Source organism: Natator depressus, chromosome 2 (assembly GCF_965152275.1).
Source record: "Natator depressus isolate rNatDep1 chromosome 2, rNatDep2.hap1, whole genome shotgun sequence".
Taxonomy (NCBI): Eukaryota; Metazoa; Chordata; order Testudines; family Cheloniidae; genus Natator; species Natator depressus.
Window position 1 is genome coordinate 55,186,331 of NC_134235.1, and position 21,041 is coordinate 55,207,371.

At 41.3% G+C, this 21,041-nt stretch overlaps 1 protein-coding gene across 3 annotated transcripts in view; it reads left to right on the forward strand.

The window, feature by feature from the left end:
• JPH1 (junctophilin 1) overlaps nt 1–21,041 on the forward strand; it is a 113,545-nt gene that overhangs the window by 79,392 nt on the left and 13,112 nt on the right. The window contains exons 4-5 of one of the 3 annotated variants that reach the window (XR_012638014.1): nt 8,749–8,956; nt 18,225–18,351. Coding sequence is in view for 2 of the 3 variants with exons in the window: in XM_074944219.1 (XP_074800320.1) it covers nt 18,225–18,880 (656 nt within the window). In the remaining variant the exon portion in view is untranslated. Of the gene's footprint in view, nt 1–8,748; nt 8,957–18,224; nt 18,881–21,041 lie in introns of those variants that run through there. The other 2 variants (XM_074944219.1, XM_074944220.1) reach the window with 2 other exon arrangements.

The following is a 21,041-nucleotide window of genomic DNA, read 5'->3' on the forward strand; positions in this document are numbered from 1 at the left end:
TGGGCCAAAGGAAATCTGATGAGGTTCAACAAGGACAAGTGCAGAGTCCTGCACTTAGGACGGAGGGATCCAATGCACCGCTACAGACTAGGGACCGAATGGCTCGGCAGCAGTTCTGCAGAAAAGGACCTAGGGGTTACAGTGGACGAGAAGTTGGATATGAGTCAACAGTGTGCCCTTGTTGCCAAGAAGGCCAATGGCATTTTGGGCTGTATAAGTAGGGGCATTGCCAGCAGATCGAGGGACGTGATCGTTCCCCTCTATTCGACATTGGTGAGGCCTCATCTGGAGTACTGTGTCCAGTTTTGGGCCCCACACTACAAGAAGGATGTGGAAAAATTGGAAAGAGTCCAGCGGAGGGCAACAAAAATGATTAGGGGACTGGAACACATGACTTAGGAGGAGAGGCTGAGGGAACTGGGGATGTTTAGTCTTCAGAAGAGAAGAATGAGGGAGGATTTGATAGCTGCTTTCAACTACCTGAAAGGGGGTTCCAAAGAGGATGGCTCTAGACTGTTCTCAGTGGTAGCAGATGACAGAACAAGGAGTAATGGTCTCAAGTTGCAGTGGGGGGGATTTAGGTTGGATATTAGGAAAAACTTTTTCACTAGGAGGGTGGTGAAACACTGGAATGCGTTACCTAAGGAGGTGGTGGAATCTCCTTCCCTAGAAGTTTTTAAGGTCAGGCTTGACAAAGCCCTGGCTGGGATGATTTAGTCGGGGATCGGTCCTGCTTTGAGCAGGGGGTTGGACTAGATGACCTCCTGAGGTCCCTTCCAACCCTGATATTCTATGATTCTATGATTGAGTCTGCAGGGGGTGCATGCCCCTTGTACATCTTAGCACTCAGTTCTTCAGGGGATCTCAACTATACATATCCTTCTGTCAAACCTCCTACAAAGGTGTGTTTGCCAGAATATGGTGGCTACTTCAGTCATTTGGATGAAGTGCAACAGTAGAGCAGTTTACTGCCCATCTACGATCTGGGTGGAAGGATTCCTCCCCTTTCCTTGTGACATTCGCGATGCAAGGCTATGTCATTCATGCTCAATTCTGCAGGCAGGATTACTGCCAGCAAGAGAACAGAAGAGGAAAGTTCATAGGCAGGTAGATCACATAATAGTTTTTAGAAAGTTTTTGCTGAGTCAGTCTCTTGTGTGGGAACATTTACAACCTGTGTAGTTAGAGATAGAAAGAGCAGGTTTTATGAATCTTGATTTTAAGTTTCCTCATCCATTATAAACATTTCCAGACATGTGAGATGTATATTTTAATTTCTGTTCCTTTTCTTAAAAAGCTTTGTTTTAAGGGACTGAAATATTCAAAGATTTTGACCAAATTTTAAGTATCCCACATCAGCCGCAGTACAGCATAGGATCTGCAGAGGGTATTATGTTGAATTGTGCACCTGTGAATCTCCTCAAAGGTGCATGAATTTTAACATATCCAGTTTCAGGCTGAAAGTTCTGAATGTTGCTCAAATAGATCACTTCTGTCTGGTATCATCCAGTTCTGAACCTCACAGTACGCGGCAGTGTTATATTTAAATATTTCCAGTATATCATAGCTATGACTGGTAGAGCACCATTTCTTATTATCATGTGTCATTAACAATAATAAACAAGGCATGCCCATAATAATATTTATATATCCCTCTCCAAGAGCCATTATTCAAAATAATACTGGGTTTATGCCTGTTTAAAAGAAAACAAACTCAACATTGTTGTCTCCGTTATAGCAATTTCTCAGTTGCCCAAGCCTACTCGGTTTCCAGCATCTCCACAGAGTCCTATTAGGTATTACTGAAAGATAATGAAGCATGAGATAGTCTCAATCTCCATGACTCTAGTTAAGACACAGCCTTTCATTGAATTGAATTGTCTTGGGGAAAAAAAGATATTGTGGGAAAATGTAATTTTACCCTCTTCTTGGCTAGAACTGTATGTGTGATAAACAAGCAGTCTGTCAGCAAGGTATGCATGACTGCACTTGGGATATCAACAATTTTCTTTAAGAAAGAGAAACAGAGTGAAGGCTAAAGTCTCCCGTCTGAAATGTTTCTCCTTAAACAACTGATCATTGTGTCTTTTCTCGTTTAGCCAGATCCTATCTGAGTCTCCTGAGGCCTAAGCCCATTGAAATCTCTGAGTCTTTGGATCAGGCTCTTAAATTTTTAGTCCTCAAACTCTTGCCTCCTACTCAGTACATACCGGGACAATGTGGGGTGCAATTTACAATTATGAAATGAAACAATTTTAGCTTGCTCCCTAGCATGATGCCTCTTACATTCCAACTGAACATTAGATGTACCTATTTTCACATTTAAATATTGCACTCATTTTACACAGACACCAGCAGGTGTCAAAACGTTCTAGCTGTTATACTGTAGTTTAGAGGGAGAATGAAAAGGGAGTAAAGCAGTAAAACAAACTAGCATATTGTAAAAGTGAGATGTCAGTCTGAATCTTGAATACTGAAATACCATTAAAGTCCTGACATTTACCTTTTCTGTAATTAGTTACCTTAGTATTTGCATATTGGAAATACAGTACCACAAGTGTGACTGCAAAGATAAATAATGTGGTGTGGTGAACAAGAAGGTACAGGGAGCCCTGCGTCTTAGCCTACTCATGCTAGGACCCTGCATAATCTGATTTCTAGCACTGCAGACAGCAGAGGGGTATGGCTAGGGGTCTAGGGGGTGGTAGTTCTGTGAGGGTTAGAAATTTACTTTTTGGAAAATGAAAACTGAGAGTCTCACATAATCACATGATTTGGGGAGAAACAATGCATCTTTTAATGGAAAGGGGGCATGAATTCTGTTATACTGTAGTCGGAGATGACTGTGTGATTCTGATCTTACACTAGTGAGAACCAGGAGTTGTTACTGAGGCAGGGAGTTGTTATTGAAGTTACACTTATAGAAAACTGATGTAACTGAGATCAGCATCTGGCATAATGAGTCTAAAACAGTGAGTATTTTGCCCATAAAACCACTCATATCTGAACTATATTGTGTGCCTCCATGGTGACACAGCAGAATCTTGAGGGAACAACACTTTATCTTCTTTGTTTTGAATTTCAAGCTGATATTGCTCACGGAAGTTCTAAAGGCATAAGGAGTGCTCTGAGCTACAACCTATGATTTAGATCAGTGTCCTGGATCTGGTGTTGCTTCAGATTATCAGCGGTTTCCCTTTCGGGGAGTGGGTTGCCATCTGTCTTTAAGGAAGCTGTTTTGATGCTTAGGGGGAAAAAAGGCTACTATTACAATCTTGTTAAACAGCCTATCTCCAACCTTCCTATAGTCCATGAAGGGAGTATCCCTTATCTTCTGGGAACAGTAAACCTCAGTGGGGGTGGGGAGGGATTGTTTTGATGCTACTCAACTTGAATGCTTCCCCAGGTTAGAATTTTAAGAGCCAGAACTTATCAGGCTTTCCCCATGAGCAATTCCACCCAGCCATCAGCACTAGAAGCACAACGATGCAGTGAGAGATGGGCTGAGAGACGAGAGCATCCCACAGCAGTGAAAGATATCATTTCTCTCCCACCCCCACACTGCATATTTTGTTCTTGTTTAACCTTTCTTACACACAGCTGATTGTAGTTTTGGCCTAAGGTTGGTCAGTCTATATACCTGGAGTATTACTAAGGTTGCAATAATTGCTGTTGGCTGTGTTAGGTGGATGGATAGACCTGAGATGCCCAAGGCTTGGTTTGTGTATTTACAGATTTCAACTCCCAGCATACAGCTCTAAATGTCATTGTGCTGGAGATTTTTATTTTCTTCGGCGCTTCTGGTTCATGTTCATATTTCCTCTAACTTGGTCAGACTGCTATGGAGCCTACATGGTCTGGTAGAGATTGTGAGGGCTGAACAGCTGCTCTTATTTTGTAGAGAACTACTCCGTTTAATTTACTCAATAATCTCTGCTTTGAGTAGTAAATATTAATCCCCAGTAGCAATCCAGAAGTCCAGGTTTCGTTCAGTGCATGTTAACTAAACAACCCCTCTCCCCTCCCCCTGCCCCCAAGTCCAAATATGTGCGGGGGGAAACTTGCTACTTGGCTTATAAATTTTCTACATGCATTCAGATGCAGTGAGGCAAATTCTTCTCCCTCCTTTGTGGTGACTTCTGGCCCAACAGGCAGTGGAGCCAGGACAGCTATGCAAATCCATTAGCTCAACATCACAATGGAATGGGGGGAACACATAAAAATCTCTGGTAGAGTTTGTGACAGTTTGGGGGATCTGTCTATGCAAATTATGAATTCTGGTCCATATTATGAAGTTGTTCCTATGAAACACCTGAATGACAGGTTGGCTGATGAGGCTGGAAAAAGCTACTTCCTCCAACTTGTCTGCAGGGAAGAAGAAATGGAACGAGTGGAAAATCCTCCAACCGGACAAAGGGACAGATGTAACAAAGCAAGAGTTTTTAAAAGGACTCTTAAGGGGAAGGCCTTGGAGAGAGACATGGGAAGTTTGGGCAGGAGATGTGAAGAGATAGGCATACTTTCAAAGCAGGAGGACTAGATTTCGCTGCAGAACCAACCAAGCTCAGAGAACACAAGCTGACCTAAGGAAAGAGTCTCCATGGTTCAGAAGTCAAGACATGAGCTTCAACAGAAGGATCCTGGACACAGCAGAGAATGTTCTAGAGTGGTGAGGAAACTAAGGCAGGGAAATGTGTCTAAGAGTTATTATTTTTGTATTGAGTTGCATGTGTTTCTCATGAGATTAAGTCAAGAGCATGGGGGTCTCAGCTCGTGGGGGAGGGTGCTAGACAAAGAATTTGCACTTCGAGTGTGCCTACCCGAAGCCAGGGCAGTGCCTGGATTTTGTTCACACTCCAGAGGCTTAAAGATCAGTATGTGAATCCCCTCACGGCAGTCTGGAGTGCCCAAGTTCAACTAGGTCTTTGATGGAGTTATGCACATGTTAAGAGGGGGAGGGGGGAACTTCTCTAGGTTAACAGAACCATGAGCAATAAACAGCTTGGCTTTTTTAAGAACAAGACATACCAGACCAATTCTATTGAAATTTTCAAATATAACTTCACAAGAGACTACTGTAAAACCATTAAAACCATTGTGGGAGAAAAACATCTACTTCCACACCATGCTTTGCTAAAACAAAACATTACAGTTACTGCATTTCCTTGCCTACTAATTTTGTAAATCTCTTTTTTAAAAATAGCATTCAAATTGGTGTAGACATGAGCATTGGCACATGGACAGAAAACTGTGTCTCATTTTACCATCACCCTTATTTTTTTGTCCTCAGAGAGCTCAGGAAGGAGGCATCTAATGAGATGACATAGGAAGTAGTGGTAGATCCATGTCCATTAATTAAATGTAGAAGAGGCACACAGTATATTTAAATCAGCCGGTGATGGTGAAATGAGGTGATGCAAAAGGAAGTGATGACAGAGAAAAACAAAGTAGTTAGTTGAAGTTACAAATATGGACTGGAAATAATTACTGGGGGGCAGAAATCAGTGTTGCCACTGTCATATGAGTAACTGCTCACCAATGCAAATAAGGGATTCACAATTTGACTCTAAATAATCTGTATCTGAGACAAAGCCAGGCTGACACATAGGGCTGAAATCATCAACCTAAATGTTTAAAATGAAAGGAAGAAACTTGACCACCAGTAATAATATCAAAGAAACATAGGAGTGATAGGAGTCAGCATATTAGATATAAGACGTGATGGTACGCCCACTGAAGTCAGTTGCCAAACTCTCCTGGGAGCAGAATCAGACCCATGCACTTGAAATGTGATATGGCAGCAAAATAGCTAATGCTATTTTAAGCTGTATACGCAAAGGCAGCATGTCATGGAGAAGGAAGGTATTAGTCCCTTCTCCACGTGACTGGTGACACTGCACCTGGAATACTAAGGTTATTTGGGGGCACCTCAATACTAGAAAGATGTGGACAAGCTGGAAGGTATTCAAAGAAAGGTTACAAAAATCAGTGTGTCATTCTACTGTGACAACTGACTGTAAAAACAGCCACATATCTGCATATATTCTGTCATATCTGCTTATTTTAGTGACAAATACATATTTAATTATTTTCACTAATGTCAGTCCTGCAGAATCAGCACATCATGGAGAGCATGCATTAGATTTTCTGTTTGATACAAAACCATTTTTAGAACAGAATACCATTAGGCTGCTTTAGTTAATATTGGTTAAAACTTTTTGATGTATTTATTCAGATTTTACAAAATATGATCAAGATGATTGCACTCTTCAGAGCAATTGTAAAATGAATAAATGACCAGAGGTTCTAATAACTGCACTGTGCTCCCAAGAAGCCCAATGAAATTAAATATTTTGAAAAGGATTGCTATTATATTTGCAAAGCCTAAAACTTTATTTATTTTGGCAGTTGTTCCATATCAGGGTGTCTGCCTATGGGGGAGCAGCTCAGTGGCTAAGTGAGCCTCTAAAAGTCAGTGGCACTCATGTAGATTACAGCATATGTAAGTTATTCAGCCAGGAAAAATTAAGCCTGTCCTGCCCCGACAGCCATATCTCATTGGAATATGATCTTGTCAAATATAAACTAAGTACAGTCAGTCCTGGTTAGTAAAGGGATACTTAGGAAAACAAAGTGCCTTCAGGAAGCAGTGTTGGTGATTCAATAAGTTCCATTCTTTCCTCTGAGACAATGAACTCATGTCCCAGCGTGGTGGTGTAGAGAAATGTACTATTCGCAGTGCCATCCTTCATATCAGATCCAAATCCAGGTATAGTATTTCCAGATGGGGCTCCATAGATGTGTAGGGGCCTACCATTGAAGGATTAGGCCCTAATTTACAGTGCAGATACTCACATGAGTTCAAAATGTGCTGTTTACACAAACATTCCTCCTCCTCTCCTCTAGACATTTGCTAGGATATTCAGAGAGGGTATGGCTGCATGCCAGTTATAAACCTGTGGCTGGCCCATGCCCGCTGACTTGGGCTAAGGGGCTGTTTAATTGCAGTGTAGACTGGAGCCCGGGCTCTAGGAACCCAAAAACAGGAGGGTCCCCAAGGTCAGGCTCCATGCCGAGCCTGAATGTCTACACTGCAGTTAAGCAGCCCCTTAGCCTAAGCCCTGTGAGCCTGAGTCAGCTGGCACGGTCCAGCTGTAGGTGTCTAATTGCAGTGTAGACGTACCCAAAAAGAACACAGAAGGGGCACAAACACTATTGTCACTTAAGTGTTTATTAATAGCCATTTGAGAGATTCACTATTCTACTATTTACACTATCCAATCAAGTCCCTTTACACATATTGTCCATCTTGTAAATTTGTATTTGGAAATTTTTTGAAAATGTTGCTTTTAAGGTTTCCTTTGAATAATGAGAAATTAGTGTCTTTTTTTTTACTAATTTGAAAACAGCTATGGATATTACATGCAAAAATCCTGCCTAAATACTGTACTCAATTAAGTGAATGATAGTGCTTAACGTAGCTTTGCAGGAATTGATGGGAGGATTTGATATTGCATTGAACGATTGAGAAATGTTACCTTTCAAAGTTTTCCCTGTTAGATAAACTTGTTTACCATGCTGTTTGAGTTGCAAGTTCATGATGTTGTACACAACCTGGACCATTTTGCAAGTTCACCTACATTTTTGACACTCTTATACTTTCTCTAGCAAGTCGGGTAATGTTTGGATAGAGTTTTAGCCTTTGTAATACGTTCTTATGGTTTGTGAGTTAAGGATCACGTTATGTTATGCTAACAAAGTCACTTCCGTTTTATAATGCATTTATCTCTAAAAGGCAGGAGGTTTAGAAGTACAGCAGCCAATCTCCAAGCCATGTCAATAGTTTATCCCCAGTTATGTTCTGTGGAGGAGCGGGGGTGGTTGGTGGAGAACCTGAGAAGGTTGGGAAGGATCCCAGATAATTTCTGAAATTTAGGTATGATCTGGGCATTTTTATATTATACAAAATTTGCCATATCCTGTCTTTTCTTTGGCCTGGTGTGCAATACAAATTTAGATCGATCTACATAGACTTGCGTCAACCTAGTTGTGCATTTGTCTACACCAAAATTTGTATCCCTCCAATGTAAGCACCACATTACGGTGATGCAATAAGAGCACCTCCCCAAGTAACACAAAGCCATGACTTACCTACTTAGGTCTACACAGCGTGAGTGTACACACTGATTACTTGCATTGATCCAAACAGTCCTGCGGCAGCCATCCCACGTTACCCCTGTCCTTGCAACAGTGGCCGCTCCAGTCACAATTTTGAACTCCACTGCCCAGCGGTCACAAAAAACAGCCACTCCAACCCCTCCCCTCCCCTCCCCTGTTTTAAAATCACACACATGTTTTTGAAATGCCTTTTCCTGATTGCCCACCTGGGAAAGCACACCTACCTGCTCACCTTTGTTATGTACCTAAAACCATGCCAACTCCATGCACACTGAGCGCTATTAGATGTGCTTCTGCCTGGAGCAGGCAAGAAGTCTTTGATCTACTTGGACTGTGGGGAGAAGAGGCTGTGCAAGCACAGCTATGCAGCAGCCATAGAAATATCAACATCAACCTGCAGATTGCAGAGGGGACGCTTCAATGGGGGCACGATAGGCATGAGCAGCCGTGCTGTGTGAAAACAAAGGAACTTCACCAGGGATACCAAAAGATGAGGGAGGGCAACAAGAAATCTGGTGCTGCCCCACAGACATGTTGTTTTTACAACAAACTGCTTGCCATACTTGGCAGTGACCACACCAGCACCCTGCATTCAACGTGGACACTTCGCAGGAGCCCAAGGCAGAGACCCTTCCTGGGAAAGGCAAGGAGGAGGGCAACACGGCAGGAAACTCAAATCCTACTGTGAGCCAGGAGCTGTTTGAAACTCCACTGGAGTCAAGCTAGTCCCAACAGGCAAGCACAAATGACCCCACTGATGAAGGAGAAGGGAGCTCGGGTAAGTGTGCATATGTATTATTCCTTATCAGTTTTTTGCTTTACATTGTCCAAAATCTCGTCTCCTTCCCTCCCTTTTTCTCCTCCCTCTCCACCATTCTTCCCCATTTAAAAATGATGCCCATCCCATCTGCAAGTTTAGCAAACAGTCATTGACTTTTGATTGCTTACTTTACCTGTATAATATTAAAAAATAGAATTTTAGGGAATAAATTCAAAAAGATTAGTATGGAAGTCCAGTTACACAATCCATATCAGATCACAGAGTAACAGCCGTGTTAGTCTGTATTCGCAAAAAGAAAAGGAGTACTTGTGGCACCTTAGAGACTAACCAATTTATTTGAGCATGAGCTTTTGTGAGCTACAGCTCACTTCATCGGATGCATCCGATGAAGTGAGCTGTAGCTCACAAAAGCTCATGCTCAAATAAATTGGTTAGTCTCTAAGGTGCCACAAGTACTCCTTTTCTTTTTGCATATCAGATCAGTGTCCTTTCCTCGGGTAGACAAATAGAGGTAGACTCAGCATCTGCTTTTCAATTCTTTGGCTTGTTGGGCTAGGCAGAGGGGGCCTTGCAGAGTACTTTGCTTATATGGATAGAAATGTTCCTTTTATCCTCTTGAGAGATCTTGACAAAATTTTCATGGAGATACTCTGCAGTCCTCTCCTGAAGATTCTAGGGACAACAGCCTTGTTTCTTCCACCACAACTGGGGACTTTCCTACGGGACTATTCTGCCATGAGTTCAGCAGGCACCATTGTAATAAACAAGCTAGTAGCATATGAGCCTGGGCAGCTTCAGGACGCCAGTAAGAGCTGCGTTCTCTATTCCTTTGTCACTCTTGGGAGTGAGATATCAGCCAAAATCACTACTGCTTGTGAAAATATTGCTAGTATTCATTGTCCTTTCCCTAAACCCAGGGCAGGGCCACCAGTATTTAAAGCTTCAGGAACAGAACACCTTCCCACCCTCCCCACTAGGCTAGGACGTGCTCACTAGCGTTTGAGCTGCAGAGCAGTGCTGTAACGAGGTGCTCCAAAGTTAAAGTGACAGTTAGCATTTCTCATTAAAGGTGGGTATGGGAGTAACTGAAGGGAGTTTTGAGACGTCTCTTTCGCTTTCCCTCGTGACTGTAAATCTAATGGTGCGGCTGTCTATTTCAATGAACAACTTCTGGCGTGGTGGCCTTGAGAGGTGCCCTCTGTATGTTGTTTGAATGTCTGACCCTGATCAGGAGAAGAAAGAAGAGGACTAGAGAGGATATGTTCTCCGAGATCCTCCAATCCTGTACAGCCTCAGGCTATGAACTCAGGTCTTGGAGGGGACATATGGCCATGACCATGGACAAGGACCAAGAATGGAGAGAGTGGTTGCTGCAGGAGAGAGAAAAGGACCCAGAGGCACATCAGGAAGTGCACGGGGGTATAATGGGTTTGCTCAGGCAATAAACTCAGATGCTGCAAAGCATTACTGACCTACATCCCCAGAGATCCAGGATTCAGCAGCCTTTCCAATCATTGGAGAACTCCGTGGTTGATGCTCCCTAGGCTGTCCTGCTGACAGCCATCTCTGCCTTGTTGCAGTCTGTCCCCTTCTTTGACTCCACCCCATACACAAGAGAGACCCTATTTCATAAAAGCATCAAACAACATTACCGTGACTGACTGTTAAAGGTTCTTTTAAGGCCTCCCACACTCACACAGCTCCACAGTTGTGTCTTCTAATAGCCTTGGGTTTTGGCTGTTGAAATTCAGCAAACAGCCTGACCACCTCACCCCTTCACTGTGGCAGTAGCTTTTCCCCCTTCACCTCACAGATATTCTGCAGTACACAATGTGCAGCTATAATGAGGGGCATGTTTGCCTTATTAAGTACTAAGTAAACAGCACTGGTATCTCTTCAGTGTATCAAAAGTACATTCAACTGTCATTCTGTACCTGCTGAGCCAGTAGTTGAAACTTTCTTTGGTGCTGGGCAAGTGACCACTGTAAACCTTCATGAGCCATGGGAGCAAGAGGTAGTCTGGGCCCCTCAGAATAGCTATTGCTATTTCAGTATCATCAGTGTCCCTGCTTTCAGCTTTTTGAAAAGTCCTGTGTTCTTAAAGAAGAGAGCATCATGCACCTTCCCCTGACCAGCCCACATTGATATTAATGAAGCACCCACAGTGATCCACTAGCACTTGGGTATGGGAGTTGATGTATTCAGTGGCAAAGTAGACTGGTGCCAGAATAGTGATATGGGTGCATCTACCAACCCACCACAATTCAGGAACCACAGTGTTGTCAATCCATCCATATGTCCTTTACATTACCCCGGGTCACAGTCCTGTGTAGCAGGAGATGCTTAATGGCCTTACGCACAAGGATGACAACAGCCCTCATTGTGGATTTTCCAACTCTAAGCTGATTGCCCAGTCCAGCGTTGCAAGCTTTGCATGGTTGCCACTTGCTTCTCACTGACAATGCAGCTGTCATTTTGGTGTTCCTACTGGAGGTCTGGGTGAGCTTAGCACACAGATCCAGAAATGTGATATTTTACAGCCAAAGTTCTGCAGCCCCTACTCATCATCCCAAATGTACCGTATGCTGCAATTCTACCAATCGGTGCTCATTTCTTGAGACCAGAAGCAGAAATCCACTGTGTGGAGCTGCTCCTTGAACACCGGCAACAGCCTGGCATTTTTTCCCATTGAGTCTGTCAGCATCCAGTTTCTGCACTTGAACATCTCCACGTCTTCCTCTTTACAATCCCAGTTATAATAGTATTTGCTCAGGTTCTTCTAATACCGGAGAATTGAGCATGCTGTATTAGCTATGTTCATGAGAATTGTGCTGAGCTGTTCAGAGTCCATGCTTCTGCCAAAGAGACTGAAAAGCAGCATGGAGGACTGTGGGAGTTTTGCAACCAGCATGAAAGTTGTGAGCTGTGGAAAACATTATGGAATGGAGAAAGTGGCATGGTAGGAATTTGACTCCTGCTCCCAGAAATCTTTGGGTGAATCACTGGTATTTCACAAAGCACGGCAAAAATGTCCCACAAGGCATTGTGTCAGATGGCAGCACAGGACGAGCTCGGATACCTACCCAGGGTGCACTACATTTTACATGGATACAAGCACTTGTGATGAGTACATGCAGCGCCAAAGCACGCACCCAGGTGTTCATGGACCCAAGCAATATACAAAGGTCATTGGCTGTACACCAAGGTAACTTGCACTGACCAAACTTTGTAGCATAACATGGCTTTTTGTCTTGTAATTTGCCTATCTGGGCAAACCTACTGACCCTGAGACATCTCAATGCTAGAGCTAGCAAGTAGGAAAAATATATTCTTGCCAGGCAGGCCAGGACAATTTTAAAATCCAATCCAGAGAAGTAAAGTTTAATGACTTCCTGGGCACACTGCTGACTGGCACTTAAAAATCCTGGGTATAATGACTAACCAGTCAGAGGCTGAAAATGCAAATCAGCTTCTGACCTCAAGTTCCTTGTAAACAGCACTGAATGCTGTGTCATCAACTATCCCTTTTCTTTCAAATGCCAGCTGAAATTGTATTCTAAGCCTTTGCCTAGACCATGCATTTCTCCCTCCTTCTGCTATTATTCATTTTTAAACTACACAATTGTATGAACCGTGTTGTCAGGTTCAGTTATTATGAAAGATGCTGTACAAGTGAAGTTGTACTGTTTCTGTAACCCCTGATTTGACTGTGTTACTCAAAACTTGCTCAGAGCTTGTGCAAACTTAATCTGTTTGTTTATATTATATGAACAAGATGGAACATGCTACTGAGTATGTTGTGTTATTTTGTCAATTTTTGGTACAGTTGAGTTCACCGAAAGGTGCTAGATGGACAGTGTTCCCCACCAAAACCCCTCAGATATGCCCAGGAATGGGAAACCATCTTTAGGAGTAAGAAGAATACTTGAGCGCTGGATCCTGCAAGGTGTTTACTACTTGAAGGAGATCAGCACCTTGAGGGATTGAGTCATTAGTCTCCAGTTCCATTCAGTCCTTGGTCCCTGTACAGATACTGCCAGCAAATCTCACCAAACATATATAAATCCACAACCATAGGAGGTGGTAATGTGGACAAAACTGTCCACTGACCCCAACTCATTTTACATGTACCTATAAACAGCCATCCATTGACATGTGCTGCCTAGCAGTGAAAAAGCTCTTTTTTCATGTAATTTAACCTTTAGAAATATTAAAATAAAACAGAGGCACCAAAGACTTTAATTATAGCTCTTCCTACCGCCACATACTCACATCCACAATGAAGTAATAATAAAAAATCCTGTCTTTCTAAAGTTTACTGAATACAGTTATTTTCACCCTAGTGCTGACTCACTGAAATACTTAGTTTAAGAGACTGATGAAGGATTATTTTTATTTCCTTCCCCCACAGTTGTCATCCTGACTTCTGAGAACTGCTTACCTATAAAGGTCCTACCCTGAAAGTCTCTAACGTGAGAAAGTCTTGCTGAAGTCTGAGCATTCTCCATGTTCGGGACCTGCAGGATAGGGACCTTCTAATAATACAATTTTGAGCTCAGGTTGAAGTCAGACTTAAGTCATAAATATTCAGTAGCGTAAAAAATAATTCTCACTGACAGCACAGATATTGTTGGCAGCTGTAGTGTTACAGAAAAACATTGATCCCCTCACAGGATAACAAAGTCACAGGATTTTCACTAATTTATTCCTCAAAACGGTGAACATCAATCAATAGTTGTAATACACTGTTCAAAAAAGATCATTCAGTTGTTTAAACAACTAGAGCTTCAGCTTTCGCTACAACCAGCGTGCTCTTGCTTTGTTCCAGGTTACAACACAGTAAAGACCTGTGTATTTACCTAATAATTATTTCGTATTTCTGTCTTCCAGATCAGAATTAATATAGTAATTACTTTTTAATTCACTAAATGTAACTCTCAACTCATCCACAGTGGTATGACGTATCAATGTATCTATGTGTTGTTTCTGAGGGCCAAGTTGGAGAATGGGCTTGCAATTATTCAGACATTGGACTGGGATTCAGGAGATGCGAGTTCAATTCCTGTTCTGCCCAAGACACTCTTTGTGACCTTGGGCTATCACTTATCCCATGATACAACAAAGCTCTTAAGCACATGCACAGTTCCACTGACAACTAACTATTGAGTTCAGTGGGACTATTCAGTTCAGCGTGTGCTTAAGTGCTTTGCTAAACTGGGGCCACGATCTCTTTGTGCCTCAGTTCCTCATCTGTAAAATGGGGATTTGATATTTCCTTTTGCTGCCCTTTTTCTGTCTTATCTAATAGGATTGTAAGCTCTTCAGTCTTTCTGTTACTATGGATACGTCCACTGCTTAGCACAGTGGGGCACCAATCTTGGTTGTGCACTTAAAACATGGATGTAATACAAATATTAGCAATAAATTCTTCACTTAGGCACTGCACTGACTTCAGTGAGCAGTGGATCTGATAATGTCATCATTACACCTCTGGCAGTTTGGGGTGAGGATTGGAACCAAATTCTGGGAGCATTGCGTAGACATCTCAGGGAAGAATTTAGCCTTAACACAATATAACTACACTTATTATCATTAAAGTGAACAGAAATGTCATTCATTACCTAGGAATTAAATCTACTGAGTCCAAAAGCAACTATCATTATTAGTAGTAAATCAGTTATATGGAAATAAAATAGGTTAGGGGATGTTACATAATTATGCACTCCAGTTTAAAAGATAGGAATAGGTGAATGCTTGATAATTACCACTGAAATATTCTGAAATCGAATTATGTACTGTCATCGTGTACTGTACTTTGAATGACATTAGATTCTGTATAGAGAGTTGCCATCTTTTCTTTGTCTACAAAACCCCCCCTGCTTACATAAAATTGCACCATTTTAATTTTTCCACGCTAGGTTTCTCCAGGTTTTAAAGTGGTGCTTTTTTTCTAGAAAATTATTTGTAAAGTGCTTCTCTTTTAACAAGACCTTTAAATATTTTTTAAATTTAATATAAATCTATACAGAAGGAAAGACTGAACAATGTTTACTGTATATACAGGTGTGTTTTGTTTGCCATGCTTTAGATTCCCTTGTCTACCGAAGAGCAAACACAGTTCAAAACTAGTCTCTAGAGTAAACTGTACATGGATCTTTATATTTTAATCACCATTATTCCACTTATTATTATCCAATTAGTCACTTAGGTAATGCCAGGTGACTCTCAAACCAGCATTTGTGCATACAGTATGTAATGATAATACTATTTCGTAGTTTTGTAGACCTCCCACCCAAGCCACTTACAAAATATTAAGGATTGTGGCTGGGCCTGCGTAGGAATGCAAGTAGAGAAGACGGACACAAGGAGCCTATCTTGTGCAGGGAGCCAGCCACGTTAGGAGTAGAGGGTTCGTTAGCCCTGTCGGTATGGCTAGCTTCCAGAGGGGAGCTAAAAGGGGTGGGCTGAGAGCAGAGCCCCAGACCCACTTCCTTCAACACCAGCAAGTGGAGTTGGTCTAATAGGGGAGGATGCACGTTTCACCCTTCAAAAAGTTGGTAGAGCTTCTTCTACAGCATGTTGTTACCTACAGGCCTAATAGGCATCTGACTTAGTCATCTGGACTCCAAATGCTGCATAACCCAGCTCAACTGTCACTGTTTGGCCTGGGGCTCTCAACATTTTGCATGCTGGGATACCCACCTCTCCATTTAATCATATAGAAAAACCCTCTTTTCTGGAAACCTGTTCATATTCACCAGATTGAGAACCCATGATCCCTAGCCCTAATGAGTTAAGCTTCAGGCAGTAACTCCTAAGAGGGAGCACATTCATAGACGTATTTAAGAGTGCCCAGTTGGAAAGATTTTACTGGTGCTAACAGGATTTCCCATTTTAAAACAGGGAATAGCTCCAGAACAAGGGAGATGTTTTCAAGCAGGTGAGTCAGTTGCGCCCACTACATTATCTCCGAACAAACTGAGGCAAAGAAAAGTTGTGACTTACCCAAGGTCACACAGGAATAGAAGTAAAAATCCCAAGAGATCAGGATGTAGTGTATTCAATTTTAAGAGCAACTGAAAGTGTACTGTTACACTAGCGGAATAAGTAATTTAAAAATAATATATTGTCATGCCATTTTAATTATTAAACCATCAAACTGTTACTTGGTTTATGTGTTAGCATGCACAGCTGGACCAGAAGATGAACTGGTTCACAATGAAGACACTGTATCACAATAAACACTCCTTTTTTCCAAGTGAGAGAGACAGGCAGAGACTTGATTAGGCCAGGATTTTTCTATCATCCAAAATGAGTCATTTGTACTAATTACCTTTTTTGAAGAGAGGAATTTCCTTTATAGCTGGCAAAAAAAATAGGATTAATTTTTCATTATACCTCTGAAGATATAGAAATAAATATAAAAAATACAATACATGCTTATTAAATTACACTAATGAGATTGGGAGAGTCACTGACAGATGGCAAATTTTGGATATTTAGTGATAAGGGTTCAGATCCTGCCTGTGAAGCACAAAAGCCCTGAACTGAGGAGACATGCTGCTCCTAGGAAACAGCAGGAGGAATCATGCTTCAGGGAGACTAAATTCATCCCTATCCACCCTAATGCACAAAGGCAGGCTACATATCTGTATGGGGTGCACCCTGCCCTCCTGCTCCAGCTTTAGCCCCTCTTCCAGGCTGATGAGGAGGCAGGAGCAGGGCCGTGGCCTTGGCCCCATCTCCTCTCTGCCTCCTTAGGGTTCTCTGTATCCCAAGGGAATAGGGATGGAGAAGTCCCTGTGCTCCCTGGAGTTCAGAGACTACAATTTTGCCAGTCCCTCCGTTTTAAGCCCCTTACACTCTCCCCTTTTACTTCAAAGCTGTGTAAAAGACGAAGCAGAATGTTGCTCTTAGTGAACAAAGGCAATAAAAAGAAACTAAGCTCCAGCATTACAGAGTGTACTTTATTAGTTTTTCAGTTACATTTTAGCTTTCACTAGCTGTGAATAATGCATCATAGAATATTGCTAAATGTAATACTGCCAACTCTTGTGATTTTTGTGATAGTTGGTGTTTCCTTAAAGTCAGCTTCTGGAATCAAGCGATTATGTGACAATCTCTGCTCTTTTTTTGTTTGTTTTGTTTGTTTTTTAAAGTATATTTCTAGACTTCGTGATTGTGGAGAAAAGCTTGGAAATGTGACTAGAGTATGTCCTAAGAGCTAACAAGAAGGCAAAGAAAACAATTAGCTTTTTTTAAAAAATCTCATTACTATTAAAACATTGTCATGATTTTTGAACCCTTGAAGATGATACTGTAAATGTAATGAAGTATATTTTGTACAAATAATGACAAACTAATAAGACCTTACTATAGATCAGTATTAAAACTTTAAGAGGAAGAGAGACCATCAATTTGTATTTGTGTGTTAGGAAGTCCTTACTTCACTGAGTTTCTGTTGCACAGGGACACAGCGTTTTAGTGGCAAACTAATTCTCAGATTCCAGCAGCAACAAGTTACAATATTCTTTACCAGATGTTATTATTCTAAAGGATTAGAAAGCACCACTAAACTCAGATAAGGGTGGGGGGGGGGGAATGCAAGGGGAGCTAGGTGAAATTTCTGAATAAGAGCCAAGGTCTACTCTGCCATGAAGACATACCCAAAGACAGAGACAATGCAATCCCTCACACAAATACCCACTCATAAATTCAAACCAGAAAACTTATAAAAGATTCAAGCTCAGTCTTCTACAGGCTATTAAGGCATAAGGATAGAGATTGCCTCCTAAGTATTTAACAACCAAAATAACAATCAGGTATCATCGTGATGAGGACCATGTATGGTAGACAGACAAAAATCAGCTATTAGATGAGAAAATGGCAGGTGTATGCATGAGACAAATAAAAAGTTAGCCACTTGGGGGTGAGATTCAGAAAGGTATTTAGGCATTTAATTCCCATTGATTTCAGTGGTCTCATTTGGAGACAATCTGCTGTATTTTCTATGTCCCTTTGCAAGGTTGAAGGCAAAGTGATCAAACCAATAGTGAAAAGCCCAAATTATTGCCAAGCAGAGAGTAAAAGGTGCCGCAACTTTAATTAGCAAATGCATTATAATATAAAGTCCAAAACTGAGTGAGTTTTTATTTTCCCTCTTTATTTCAGCTTCAGCCCAGCTCCATACCCACAGCGTGGCAGATTTGCCACCAGGCCCTATTCTTGTTTTAATGAGATAAGATTTTGTTATACTATTTTTCAGGCCCTGATTATATCAAACAAAGATTTCAAGAAAGTGTGGAGGTAAAAGAAAACCCTGAAGAAAAGGTTCAAGAAAAAACACCATCCCCCAAAGAGTCTCCTCATTTTTATCGAAAAGGCACTACACCACCTGGGACACCTGAAGCAAGCCCAAAGCACAGTTCTCCTCTTCCATCTGAGCCCTCCCCTACCAAACAACTGAAAAGGCAAAACTCCAGCTCAAAGGCAAGACTCACTCAAGAAAAAAAGAGTTTAGCTAGTGAGACTGTAACAGCTGTGGTCAACAAGCCTCTGTATTCAAAAGTACCCGCAAAGGAGGAGATAGCGGTGAAACATCAGCCAAAGTTTTCAGCCCACCATAATCCCATCAGCACAGAGAATGGGGAGCTGCATGGTCACTACCATGGCTACTACGTAAAAATGAATCCAACGGTGCTTCCACATGAGCTCAGGGAGGAGGATGAAGATGTCAACCCATCACCTTCAGCACTCACACGGATACCAACTCCACAGAAGCCAAGTCCTGCCAGATCTGTGACTAATCCAGATGCCAAAGAAAGCAAATCTGATACAAAAGTAAAGAAACCTGAACTTGCTGCACCAAAGAATCCCGCTAATAATGAGTCCCATTCTTCAGCAGAAGTGGAAATCCATTCGGTAAGTACTGTTGGCAGCCCCTTCCCCTTCAGTGCTGCTCTGCCTGCTGCATCTCAACTTTGCAGTCTAAATCCGGGCAAAACTCACTGACTTCCATAGCAGTTTCATCTCTGTATGGACTGCTGGATAACACCCAATGAGTAAAACTGGAGTAAGGAACTGAGGTTCTTTACCTCACTGTTGCCTTTCTTAAAAATGTGGAAGGGACAGATAGTAGCCAGAATACCGATAGTGGCAGTTCATAGAATAAATTCTTGTGTATTTATGTAACAGCAAGATCCTTACACACACAAATGTTTTGGTGTTTTTTCATGTGTTCACCTCAAACCAATATGTTTTCCTTATTGGATATTTTGGTTACACTGCTAGATTGATCCCAGAATCTAACAATTTCTAAATGTTTACCCAAAAAGTTATGCAGGATCTTCCAAAAATCCAATTTTATGAGTGTAACAAACATTTTTCCCCATTAATCGTTAAAGTGCCAGTGGGATTTACTGAAGTTTATAACTTCCATGTAGCTTTGCTGTAAACCTGCATATAAACATTATCAGCACAGGGATTATTATTTGCTTGCCCTGAGAAAGGTAATTTCCAAATTCAGATGGCTGCTGCTGAATAGTTAACAATTAATTACTGCGCAACCATTTAAAAAATTTATATATAGTATCACATCAGGCACGTGTGTGTTTATCATTTCAGCTTCAGAATCAGCATAACAGATCATCTTCATCACCCATGTAACTCCCTAGAGCTAAGGGTTACCCTTTAGATTGATATGAATGTTTGGGGCTAAAATGTCAGTGTATCAAACAGGCCTTAAATACCCAGTGATGCAATAAGACTTTAATAAAGTCCTGATTACAGATTCTCATTAAATATCAGCTACAAAGGTGATATTTCAGCCTCTTAGGGTACGTCTACACTGCAAAGAAAAACCTGCAGCTGGTCCATGCCAGCCAACTCGGGCTTATGGGGCTCACGCTGCGGGGCTGTTTCTTTGTTGTGTAGACTTCTGAGCTCAGTCTGGAGCCTGGACTCTGGGACCCTTCCACTCCATGGAGTTCCAGAGCCTGGGCTCTAGCCCGAGCCCAGAGATCTACACAGCAATGAAACAGTCCCGCAACCCAAGCCCCATGAGTTAATCGGCTAGCACAGGCCAGCCACAGGTGACTAGTTGCTGTGCAGATATACTTTTAGTTATCATCATCATGTTCCTATTACACCTCTGGCATTTAGGGCACTGACGAAGCTACTCCACTCATGTCTGTTTCTGGCAAGTCTTTCAATGGTTCCCCAGCTGTCCCTCAGGTTTTTCAGCTCGGTAAATACAGTAAATTCTAAAATTTCATATATAAATATATTAAAAACCTGATCCAAAGTCAGTGAGGGATCTTAAAGTCCACTAAACGATCTAAATAAACTCCCAAAACAAGTATTTTAAAAGTTTTATAATGCTCAGTTCTTATACTGCTATGGAAAATTTAATTTTCTTCTTTATTTTTTAACAGAAATTCTAGTTGGATTAATTTCATAAAATTGAAAGTGAAGACTGAAATTGTGTTTTTTAGACCATTGTGCCTAGATATTCCATTACTAGACAGTTGAAAGGTACAACTGTCAATAATAATGCCAAAAAAGAAAAAGCATTCAATAAACATTTGTTTTGTATTTGAAAAAAGCCAGATGATTAGGGCTGTCGATTAATCGCAGTTAACTCATGTGATTAACTCAAAAATAAATTAATTGTGATTAATCACACTGTTAAACAATAGAATACAGTTGAAATGTATTAAATATTTTTGGATGTTTTTCTACATTTTAAAATATATCTTTCAGTTACGACACAGAATACAAAAAGTGTACAGTGCTCACTTTATATTATCTTACATTGCAAATGTTTGCTTTGTAAAAATGATAAAAGAAATAGTATTTTTCAATTCACCCCATGCAAGTACCGTAGTGCAATCTCTTTATGATGAAAGTGCAACTTACAAATGTAGGGTTTGTTTTGTTTTTGAGTGCAGTTATGTAAAAAATGTAAAACTTTAGACCCTACAAGTCCACTCAGTCCTTCTTGTTCAGCCAATCGCTAAGAGAAAAGTTTGTTTACATTTACAAGAGATAATGCTACACACTTCTTAATTACAGTGTCACCTGA